The sequence below is a fragment of the Manis javanica genome, chromosome 4 (assembly GCF_040802235.1).
Source record: "Manis javanica isolate MJ-LG chromosome 4, MJ_LKY, whole genome shotgun sequence".
Classification (NCBI taxonomy): domain Eukaryota; kingdom Metazoa; phylum Chordata; class Mammalia; order Pholidota; family Manidae; genus Manis; species Manis javanica.
This window is the reverse complement of record NC_133159.1, coordinates 177,455,703-177,467,970: the sequence shown is the minus strand read 5'-3', so window position 1 is coordinate 177,467,970 and position 12,268 is coordinate 177,455,703. Positions and strand designations below refer to the sequence as shown.

The 12,268-nt window shown below is 48.9% G+C and overlaps 1 protein-coding gene across 1 annotated transcript; it reads right to left on the bottom strand.

Moving 5' to 3' along the window:
* Positions 1 to 1,134: 1,134 nt before the first annotated feature.
* Positions 1,135 to 10,736, bottom strand: LOC108387798 (tripartite motif-containing protein 16-like). The gene is given in 9 exon segments (XM_073232907.1): positions 1,135 to 1,542; positions 1,544 to 1,965; positions 2,783 to 2,847; positions 3,066 to 3,225; positions 5,052 to 5,300; positions 5,510 to 5,605; positions 6,653 to 6,919; positions 7,807 to 7,869; positions 10,731 to 10,736. Coding segments are annotated over 9 exon segments (1,473 nt in total). The 3' UTR covers positions 1,135 to 1,397.
* Between the last annotated feature and the right edge of the window lie 1,532 nt (positions 10,737 to 12,268).

The following is a 12,268-nucleotide window of genomic DNA, read 5'->3' as shown; positions in this document are numbered from 1 at the left end:
GGAGGCAAGATTTAGGCATTTTGATATGAGAGGGCTCTCCTTCATATTGGGGAGATTTAGCTTTTGTCTCTACACATCAGCTCGGAGAATAGTGACTGGAATGGGTGCTAAGTGAAGGCTCCAGGGAGGAAAGTCAGTAAGAGACCCTGAGGCCCAGAGAAGCCAAAGCGCCCCCTACCCAAGACCCTGAGAACACAACCTACACCCACTGCGCGTCCTGCTGCGTGACCCACTCCACCCGGGCTGCAGAATGACCCCTCTTGATGAGAAACTAGGGTTACCAATCTCCCTGACAGGCCAGGCCTGACTGGAATCCAGGCATGCTTCAGTGGGGTGCCATTTGGCCTGGTTTTGCACTGTGTTGCCCTAAGGATTTTCTCCTGACTTGTATCATTTCCTCTTTAGAGCCAATCATTAACCTTATGGAGGGCCGAGGCAGGAGAGACCACAGGAACGAGCAGCTGGTGCAGGCTGGAAATGCCCAGGTGTGTTCTACAGGGGGACAGAGTCCTCAGGGTTCCTGGGGCAGTGGCCTGGCTTGGGTCCAGCCTCTCCTGCAGACTTCTACACACCTTGCTGGGCAGGTTGGGATGCAGGGGCCTGGATGTGCAGGGAGCCCCTGTACTTTTGGGCAGTGCTACCCTCTGGGACCTGAGCGGTGGGGGGCCTATGGCCCTGGGTGGAAACCAGCTTTCAGAAGCACTGAGGGGCTGGGGTGTGATTTCAGGTTTGCCCGCCCGGGACAGCCCCAGTTTTGCCTCCTCTTGGCTGTAAAACACCAGCGGTGAGAGAAGTTCAAAGCTCTGCTCTGGGCAATAGTTGGCGGCCCTAGCCTGGTCCTAGGCCCTCAGCCTTGCTCTTTTGGATCCGAGATAGGCCTGGATTCCTCAGATTAACCTCCCAGCCCCCAGTTAACCCAGTACTCAGACAGAACACCCCAACCCCAGTCTCTCAGGTGCCACCTGGAGGGGAGGAGTCCTGGAGAAGCCCCCTGGCCTATGCGCTGCCCACTCTCAGTCACAAGACTTTTGGGGACAGGTCCCTGGGCCCCTGGTGCTGAGCAGCCCCTGGTTTTGGGTAGACAGGACCAGCCTGAAGAACCAAGGCCAGGGGCCTCTGATGGGTTGCGGGTCTGAGTGGGGGGGGCTTGCCCACCCGGGTCAGGAATCCCCGCTCCGGCGGGCCCAGGACTGTACCCTGGTCACGGGGCAACTTCAGCCTGGTTCAGAGCCCCTCTCTTGCAGCTGCGGGGACATGGGCTCCGCCTGTGTCCTGGGATTCCCGGGGCCCCGGGGCGGGCGCCTCAGGGGAGGCCCGGGCTGCGGGTTGGAGGCAGGTTCCCTGGGCCATGCCGTGCGACGGCCACCCTCCCGCGCGAGCAGAGCTGCAGTCCAGCTTTATTGGCGTCGCCTACGCCCCGGGCGCTGCCTGAGCGTGACGGAGGCGGCGCTGCTGACCGTGACCGCGGGGTAGAGCGGCTCCAGGAAGGGGTCGAGGAAGCGGTAGAGGAGGCTCAGGCCGCCCGCCACGCCGTAGAAGGAGGCAGCCGGCACCACAGCCGAGCGCCACGCCGAGCGAGCGGTGGTAGGAGCCGTGCAGCACCGTCTGCGTGTTGTTGTGCCACACGGAGAACTTGAGCGAGTCCCACTCCAGGCACCACGAGTAGGGGTTGCGGCCCAGCAGGTGGACGATGTTGCGGCGCGGGCGGCCGCTGAGCGTTGGGCGGCGGCGGTAGGTGACGCCCAGGCACACCCACGAGTTGGACACCTCGACCTCCCAGTAGTGGCGGCCCTCGGACAGGCCGCGCGAGCACAGCACCTGCGGCCACTGCTTGAAGCCCGCGAAGGGGCCGCCCGCGGCCGTAACATCCTCCAGGAGGATGCCCAGGTTCAGCACTGAGTGCGTTTCCTTGAACAGGAACAGCTCCTCGCTGGCTGTGGTGGGGTCAAAGTTCAGGTTGCAGTACCCGGGGGGAAGGGAGGTGGGAAGGGGAGCCAGGGTCACAGGCCCCGGGCAGAGCAAGGGGGTGCTAAGTTACATGGCAGTTGCATAGATGTCACTGAGTGCCTCCCTCCCCCACCCTCTTGCCTCCTAGAAGTGGCCCTCTGCCCCCTCACCCCACCAAGTTCCCCACTCAGGTGGCAGGGTCACTGACAGTCTGGAGAAAGGAAGAGTAGGGCGCTGTCCAGAGGTCCACCTGTCCAGAAGTTGAGAACAGAGTCCCCCTCCCGGTCCCCACCGGACTCTAACTTCATCTCCCTCTTCATTCATTCAGTCCTCAAGATTGAAGGGGGTTGAGGGAGAGTCAAGGGCTCCTGGTGGAGGCAACTCAGAGGCAAAGCCACTCTGACCCACAAGATCTCAGAGAAGTCACTGGGATGTGGCCTCCAGCCCGACTTGGGAGAAGGGCTGCAGGGGCATCAAATGAAAAGGGAGATCGTCAGAGGAAGAAACGGACAGGGTCATCCAAGCTGGTTCGGCTGAAGCACAGGGTCTGGTGGGCACCCAGCTGAGAACAGAAGTTGTGCACACAAGCTCTAGAGAGGTGCAGGGTGGCCTCTGGGCAGTGCACAGGGCCTTGCTCCACCCTGGAGGTGCGACAGGACAGTCCTCGCCCCTTCCTATCAGGGCCTGGTTGCTGCAGGCTTAGTCCTGATGAGTAGGAGGTCAGGGCAAGAGAGAGCTGGCCCTGGCCTGAACGGAGGTGGGGGTGGGGAAGTTGATGCACCCACAGGCCTGCTCTTTTCCTTTCCACCCCTGGGGCTGGAGATTCTGAGGACTCACATTTGAGAAGTGTGTGCCTGTCCATAGCTGGGGGCAGTACTTCATAGGAGTTCATCTCAATGCCTGGAGGAGATGGGGGGTGGCTTTTGTGAGGACACTCTCAGAGCCCAGCGTCCTTCCAGAGAGAAGCATGGCTTCCAGGAGACGGCCTCACCAGGGGAAGGTGCCCACAGGCAGGCAGGGCTCTCTACAAGTGCCTGGGACCACAACTACCGCCCTGCAGGGCAGCCCCACCCCAATGCAGGTGAGTCTCCAATGGTCCCCGGCTGCCAGGTACTGACCCTTCTGGAGGAGCTGGTTGATGAAGCTGACACCCACGTGCCTCAGCTGGGTCTGGAGCTCTGCCAGGGTCTCTGGCAAGTGGAGGAAGGTATGCTTCTCCTCAAAGTTGATGCCCATTAGGGGTTCCTTGCAAGCTGGGGAGTGCATCAGCCTGCAGAACTCTTGCATGCAGGGAGAAGACACCTGTTAGCCAGGGCCCAGGTAGATGCCAGGAGCTCCTGCTTATGCCAGGGGCTCAGTGGTCCCCAGTACCATGGGGCAGGTAGAGAAGTTGCCTGATTCCAAACCTGGACATCTCTCTCCCCTCCTGGTTGTTTGAATAACTTCGGTTGGGGCTTTGCTAAATGCACTGTGGCCTAGTGTGTTAAGTAAAGCAGATTTTTAGAAAACAATGGGAGAATTTCTTTTGAGCTAAGAGTTTAGTGAAAAACCTTGCCAAATGCATCCTGTTGTGCCTTGGGGACAAGGTGAGCAATAGCCCTGCTCAAGGGTGTGATAGCCACTGAAGAACCATCTGGGCTAGGAATCCCCAAGCATAGGGTATGGGCAGCCTCGGGCCCCATCCCTAGTGAAGTCTGTGGCCACCCCCAGCCCCCTGCCAGCCCCCTTCTTGGTACCCTCTTGCAGCAGCACCTGACCAGGATACTGGGCCAGGCCAGGGCCAAGGAAGGAAAAGGCAATTCAGGCCATACAGATTGTTCTGCTCTCACCTCCAGCCCTGGTCTCAGGGGTCTGTAGAAACTTAGAGTATCTGAGATGCCCGGAATCCCAGGGTATACCCCATCTGGCCCAGGGGAATGAAGGCAGGGAAGGTAGGTATGGCTGAGTGGTGAGGTAGAAGAGGAAGCCAAGGGTGTTGGTGGAAGCTCAGGATGAACGACCTGGGATGAGGAGGTGCCCTGAGTCAGGGGAAATGGACGAAATGATGCAGCTCCAAATGCTGATCACTTCAGCCAAGGTCTGGGCAGATGTGGGTGTCTGTGGGTAGTGGGGGACAGCAGGTTGTGACAGGGCCAGGGGCAGAGATGAGGGTGAGGTTGGGGTAGGGCAGGGACACGGGACAAGAGTCATGTCATTGTAAAACCTACTTAGCCTGTGAAAAAGGCCCAGTTTATTCTGTAACTTAATCTGTAGGCTGTTCTTCCTCTTCTTCCAGCCCCTTAATCAATTAAATAGCTTTGTAACCAGGACAGGAGATAGACCTCCAAAGTATAAATGAACCTATGGGGATAAAGAATGCTGATCTGGACCAACACAGTCACCCAAGTAACCCTATACTTGAGACAAAATTTCATGAATCACCTGTATACATCATGCCTTATGCTGACTCCTACCCAAAAGGCCCTATAAAACCCCAAGCCCTAAACCCTCAAGTGTGCCTTGTCTTTGAGGTCGCCCACACTCCTGAGATCAAATAAACTTTCTTGTTGCATCAACTGACTGCACTTGTATCTAAACTCTACGCCATGATAAAGACAAGAACTCGCCAACCTCAGCCTCTGGTGGTAAATATGTGCGTCATTTTGCTGTTTCGTTCAGCTCCCTAGCCTTGGCACAATCCTTTTCTCTCTCCGTTTTATTTCAGACCAGTAGGGCAGTGGAAATTCTCAGAACATCATCTCACTCCAGTGCTCTGCAGCTCCCTCAAATCCTGGGATGGTAGGGGTTTAGTTCCCACGCCGTGCAGATTCAAGTGGACACTGGATGCCAGGTGACTCTGGCATTAGGAGCTGGCTAGGGATTTGCCCTATGCCAAGCAGTTCGGTGAGCTTCCCTTCCCTCCCTGTTCTTCCTCTCTGCTGCCTGCAAAGCAGCTAGCTGCCATTCGCTGCTGCTCTCTCACTTTAATGAATTCTTTCCTTACCTACACTCGTCCAACCTGCTTGAGAATTTTTTCTTGTTCAGAGTCAAGAACCCTCCCCCATCCGGGTTGAGGTTTCACTTAGTGCGCAGGGAGAGACCCCCAGGCGCAGCTGTGCGACAACATGGTGGGGCCTTGCCTGCAGAAATTGCTGGTCGTTCCTGTTGGTGAGCAGGGTGTGGAGTCAGATGCTGTCCCCCTCCAGCTTCAGGAGCCGATTGTGGCTCTGCTGGATGGAGCTGCCCAACTTTCCTAGGGCAGCTGCCACCTCTTTTTCCACAAAATCCAAGACCTTCCCCTGCAGCTGTTTGATCTCCTGGATGATCTCTGAGAAGCAGCTGTTCACCGCATCGCCTGTTGTCTGGATCCTTTTCTGGTGGGACGGGGCAAGGAGGAAGTAGGAGGGAGCGGAGAAGGGCATCTCTGAGCGCTGCCTGCATGCCCCCGTTGTCACAGCTTGAAGCCAGCCTAGGCATCCATCTCTGGCCCCACACCATCCACTCCTGGCCCTAAGAGATCCTGGAAACCTGGCACGGGGTGCTGGGGAAGCCTGGGCCTGGGCCCTGTGTGGGCCAACCTTACCGAGAGAAAGGCCACCTGCTCCTGGTGCTTCTGGCTGTTGGAGGTGATGATTAGCATCTGGTTCTCCACATTGGCCAGCATCTTCCGAACCTCAACCTGGGGTGGGAGGGTGGGTGGAGTTGGGGAGGGCCCTTGATTCAGAGAGGTGGCCTCAGAGAAGCCGTTCTGCAAGCAGCCTCCTGGCAAATCCCAGAAGAGACACAACCTCTTACTTTTTTAAGAGGCCTAAATGAGACTGTGAAAGAGCAGAGCAGAAGGGTGGCTGGCCCCAGGTCTTCCCCTCTGCTCTTCCTCTCTCACTCCCTGAGAGTGTCTCCCCATTCATAACAATCAGTCCTGACAGTGATGACCACAGAGTTGCAGGTCACAGAAGGGGCTGTGGAGGGTTCAGTGGCTTGAGAAACATGGGAGGCCATGGGTCATGGAGGGGCCATCAGAATGGAGCCCTGGGCTCTCTGGGGCAATGCTGTCAGGCCCAAGCAGTGCTGTTCCCAAGGCCTCCCACAGAAGCCTTTAGTGTCGGTCTGTTTCAGCTACTGGCATTTTCATGTTTGATAGTATATTACAGAACTGTGCTTTCCAGTGCCTGTCCATGAACTGCTGCTGACAGCCAAAATAAGAAGCTAATCTAATGCCAGACTGTAAATCAACACACTGCTTCCTTTGTTGAGAAAGTCTTGCTATGAAAAAAGTGCCAGCTAAACTGAACAGCGTGATGGGTTGGTTCAGATTTTGGCACAAGCTCCTTGCCACATTAATGGGTGGCTATGTTGGAATAGGACTGCTACAGAACATACATGATAGGATGTCCAGATTGTAAGTATTCCACTATAAAAAGCACTACAAATATATTAAACAAAATTTGAAAAAAAGATGAAAGGAGGGGATTCACCCTGACATGACATGTTTGTATTCTGATGTCTGCTTTCAGCCTTGCCTTTCTCTGTGTAAAAAATTTGCTTAGGATTCATACATGTGATCTTGGATCCTTATTCATTTAACTTGCCAGCACTTTTTCATGGCATGGCACGAACCATCGCTTTAATAGCTGCATAATTCTCCTCCAAGGAAAGGCCAGGGCTTGTGAAAGACTCCAAAGCATGAGTCCCCTGGCTCCTTCCCAGCCCCATCTCCGGGCCGCACCTCCTTGTGGGCGCGCTCCTCCTCCAGGGGGACAGTGTCATGGTTCCTGTGCTCCTCCAGCAAACAGACCCCACACACGCAGCTGCCTTCTGTGCGGCAGTACAGCTGCTGCAGCTTGTGGTGCTTCCGGCACAAGCGGTTCTTGAGATCCCACATGGGATCCAGCAGCTGGTGGTCCTGGAACATCGGGTCCTCAAAGTGACTGTGCAGGTGCTGCTCACACAGGGAGACCATGCACTGCAGGCATGACTTGATGGCCTCGAGCTTCTGAGGGGAACAGAAGTCACAGGTCACATCCCTGGGCCCGGCCAGTTTCTGTGGGGACTGCAGGGTCTGGCCCTTGGCCTGAGTGAAGCAGGTCACCATCTCCTCCAGGTTGACATTCTTGGAGAGGTACGGCCTGGAGGGGAAGCTCTCTCGGCACTCGGGGCAATAGAGCATCTCGCCCATGGCAGCCTGGTGGTCTCAGAAACTGTGGAGGCATGCCATGCAGAAGTTATGTCTGCAGGCAGTGGTGACTGGGTTGCAGAGCACCTCCAGGCAAATGCAGCAGAGGACTTGGTCCTCAAAGGTGCGGAGGCTGCTGTTACTCATCAGGAGCTGGCCTTGGGGAGGTCTTGAGGCCTGGGCAGGAGGCTGAAGGGCTGGGACGCAGTCCTGGACTGGCCCTGGGGAGATAAAGCAAAGCCATGCAGAAGCCAAGGCAGGAGCTGAAGACCATTGAGGGGTACACCAGTTCTCTTAGAAGCAGCTGTCTGCTCACGGGGTAAAGGGACTGTGTCATCGGTCAACATAACACATGGGGATAAACATTGGGGATCGTGTTCTCCTTGTTCCAGTCCTAATTCCTAGAACAAATCTTGGACAAGAGGGCAGATGGGCAGAAAGTTGTCACAATGCAAGGGAAAGGAGCCACTTCCTTGGGCCTTCAGATGAAAGGTGGGAAGTACAAGTACTTATGTGAAACTCTCTTCATGGCAGGGAGAGCCAGAGGCTCGGCGGCCCTGTGGTGGGAGGGAAGAGAAGCCTTCGGCACTCGGGCGCAGGAGCTGGCCCTTGGGCCCACTTCACCAGCTGCTGGGAGGTCCCCATCGGTCCAGGGTGCCCCACCTGAGCCATTCACATCTCCTGGGGTCTGACAACCATGTTCTCACCTTTCCCTTCGGCTGTTGTTTTGCAGTCTCCTTAACAAGTTGCCCTTCCTCCTCAAAGACTGCCTGCAATTTTGCTTCGACATCACAATTCAAGCATTACCAGCCCTAGACTGTGCTTGTGATGTCAGCTGGACAAAAGGCATACCACTGGGCAGCGAGTGGTGCTGCTGCGTTCTCTCTGCAGGTGATGCTTTACTCCAGAGCCTCCATCCCAGGAGGCAGAGTCACTCCTACGCCTGTGGGCCACTGGCAGCAGTCTTAAGGGACTCCCATTACTTCATTAAGAATGAGACTTTTGTCTAATTCTTCTGCATCTTTTGAGATGATCATAAGCTTTGCCTCTTTTATTCTGCTAATTGTGGCAAATTTATATTTACTGATTTTCAGTTATTAAACCAACCTTGCATTCTGGAACGAACTCTAGTTGGTCATGATGTGTTGTGCTTTTTACATATGCTGGATTCAATTTGTTAATATTTTCTTAGGATTTTTGGATCTATGGTCTGAAATTGGCCTGTAATTTTCCTTTTATGTAATGTATTTGTCAGGTTTTGGTATTAAAGTATGCCAGCTTCATAAAATGAGTTGGGAAGTATCATTATTTGGAAGAGTAAGATTGCTATTCTTTTTTCCTAAATGCTTGGTAGAATCCATTGGTAAAGCCGCCTAGGCGCAGAGTGTTTTTTGTGGAAAGGTTATTAATTACATATTTAATTTCGTTCAGAAATTTGAATTATTCATATTATGTTTTGGTATTAATTTTGGTAAATAGTGTTTTCCTAGGAATTTGTCCATTTCACCTAAATTTCCAAAATTTTTGGTGTAAAATGGTTCTTAATATCCATATAGCTTTTAACACAAAAAGATTTACATTTTAACCACTTTTATGTACAGCTCAGTGGTACTAAGTACATTCACAATGTTGTGCGACCATCACCACTATGTCCAAAATCTTTTCATCACCCTTCCCAGCAGAAACTTGCTAACTTTTAAGCATTAATTCCCCATTTCCCCTTCCCTCCAGCCCCTGGTAACCTTTATTTTCTATCCCTATGAATTTACCTATTCTAGATATTCATCTGAGCAAAATCATACATTTGTTGAGTCTTGCTTATCTCAGATAATGTTTTTAAGGTTCATCCATGTTATAGCATGTGTGTCAGAAATTTATTACTATTTATGGCTGTATAATATTCCACTATATACATATAGACCACATTTTGTTTATCCATTCAACTGTTGATGGACACTTGGGTTACTTCTACCTTCTTGTCATCCTGAATAATGCTGCTACGGGCGTACAAATAACTGAGTCCCTCCTTTCAATTCCTTTGGGTATATACCTAAGAGTGGCACTTACAATTCTTAAGTAAAACTGTAGGTTCTGTAGTTATGTCTCCTCTTTACATTCCAGATAATGTTTATATTTCTTCTTGATGAGTCTCACTAGTTTATCAAACCTTATTAGTCTTTTTAAAGAATTGGCTCTTGGTATTAATGGTTCTATTGTTTGTTTCCTATTTCATTGATTGATTTCCACTCCTATTTCCTTCCTCTCACTTTCTTTGGGTTGAATTTGTTGTTCTAAGTTCCTGATATTATGTTTATATAATGATTTTTAGCCTTTCTTCCTTATTAATACATACATTTTCCCCTTTAAGTGTGGTTTTTACTGCTCCCTAAAGTGTATTATCATTATCATTCAGTTCAAAATATTTTCTAATTTCTATTGTGACTTCTTCTTCTATCCATGAGTTATTTAGAAGCATTTTGCTTAATTTCCAAAAATACAGGTATTTTCTAGTTATGATCTTTTATTATTTATTTCTAACTTGATCCCACTATCATCAGGTAATATAACTGATTTAAATTCTTTTGAATTTTTTTGAGAATTGCTATATATACAGCTCAGAACATGGTCAATTTAGGTAACTGTTCCACATGCACTTAAAAGTTCAGAATGTGTGTTCTGTAGTTGGTGTAGTATTCTACATATTTGAGTAATGAGGTTTGTAAATCATTTTCTTAAAAGCATCTATGTCCCTATTGATTTTTTGTCTGTTTTTTTTTACCTTTTAATTTTACTTCCTATTTTATTGAGGTATAAGTGATATAAGAAAACTGCATATATTTAATGTATACAATTTGATGAGTTTGGTTATACGCATGAAACCAACACCATTTCCATCATCCCTGAAAGTTCCCTTGCATCCTTTCATTTTTTGTGGTAAGAACATTTAATGTGAGATCTTCCCTTTTAACGAGTTTTTGAGTGCGCCGTACAATATTGTTAACTACAGGCACTATCTCTAGAGCTTATTGTATAACTGAAACTTTATACCAATTAAATAATAATTCTCCATTTTCCCCACCTCCATGTCCTGGTAACCACCATTCTATTCTCTGCCTGTACGGGTTTGATTATTCTGGGTACCTCCTACAAATGATTCACCCAATATTTGTTCTTCTGTGGCTGGTTTATCTCACCTAACATAATGCCCTCCGGGTTCATCTCCATTGTGGTAAAGGCTAAGATTTCCTTTTTTGAAAGGCTGAATAGTATTCCGTTGTGTGACTATATCATATTTTCTTTATCCATTTACCTGTCCATGGACATTTGGGTTGTTTCTATTTCTTGGTTATTGTGACTAATGCTGCAGTGAGCATGGGTGTGCAGATATCTCTTCAAGATCCTGATTTCAATTCTCAAGGATATCTACCCAGAAGTGGAATTGTTGGGTCGTACAGTAGTTCTATTTGTAATTTTTTTAGGAACCACCATACTGCTTCCCACAGCAATTGCACCATTTAACCCCAACAGGGTAGAAAGGGTAGAAGTGTTCCAGTTTCTCCACATCCTCACCAGCACTTGACATCTTTCAGGTTTTGATCACCTTTTCTCCTGTGTGTGCATACTTTCTTACCTGCATGTTATCTCTAGGGTCTTCTTTTTTTTTTTTTTTGGATATCGTTAATGTACAATTACTTGAACATTATGGTTACTAGACTCCCCTTATTATCAAGTCCCCCCCACATACCCCATTACAGTCACTGTCCATCAGCGTAGTAAGATGCTATGGAGTCATTACTTGTCTTTGTATATACTGCCTTTCCCGTGTCCCCCCCACTACATTATGTGTACTAATCGTAATGCCCCGTTTCCCCCCTTATCCCTCCCTTCCCACCCACCCTCCCCAGTCCCTTTCCCTTTGGTAACTGTTAGTCCATTCTTGGGTTCTGTGAGTCTGCTGCTGTTTTGTTCCTTCAGTTTTTGCTTTGTTCTTATACTGCACAGATGAGTGAAATAATTTGGTACTTGTCTTTCTCCGCCTGGCTTATTTCACCAAGCATAATACCCTCTAGCTCCATCCATGTTGTTGCAAATGGTAGGATTTGTTTTCTTCTTATGGCTGAATAATATTCCATTGTGTATATGTACCACATCTTCTTTATGCATTCATCTACTGATGGACACTTAGGTTACTTCCATTTCTTGGCTATTGTAAATAGTGCTGCAATAAACACAGGGGTTCATGTGTCTTTTTCAAACTGGGCTCCTGCATTCTTAGGGTAAATTCCTAGGAGCAGAACTCATGGGTCAAATGGTATTTCTATTTTGAGTTTTTTGAGGAACCTCCATACTGCTTTCCACAATGGTTGAACTAGGTTACATTCTAATTTTTTGTCTGTTTTACTAGCTGCTGAGAGATGTGGCATAATTCCTAGTATCATTATGGATTTGCCTACTTTTCCTTTTAGTTCTATCAATTTTGAAGCTAGGTCATTAGAAATACACAAACATAATTATTATGTTTTCCTGGTGAATTGTAGCTTTACCATTATTAAATTTTTATTACTCAATTTCCTCCTATTATTTTGGTAGTTGTACTTTTTTGTTTTTTTGGGTAGCTACCTGAGAAGTTATAACATGCATCCATGGCTTATCAAAGTCTAATACAAAGTGTTATTTTTATCTCTTCTTAGATAATGGAAACTTTAGAATAGCTTAATTTCACTTATATCACCCCAACTTTTCTATTGTTATGTACTTTAATCCTATTTTAAAACTATAAGGCACTATTAAATGGTCAATATTTATTTAGATCAATCCACATTTATCTCAATTCCTCTCCATTACTTCATATGTCTTTAGCTCCCATCTTCCCAGATTTCCCGTTTCCTTTTCCCCTAAGGAACACATTTTAGTATTTCCTTTAGTATAAGGTCTGCAGGTGCCCAACACTCCCAGGTTTGGGTTGTCAAAGATGCCTTTACATCATCTTCATTCTTGAAGGATATCTTCATTGAGAATGGAATTTGAGGTTGGCAGCTATTTTCTTTCAGCACTTTAGAGATTTAATTCCACTGTCTTCTGGTTTATATTTTTTCTGTTGAGAAGTTGGCTGTCAGTTTTATTGCTGCTCCTTTGGAAGTAATCTTTCCCCCCTTCTGGTGGCTTTTA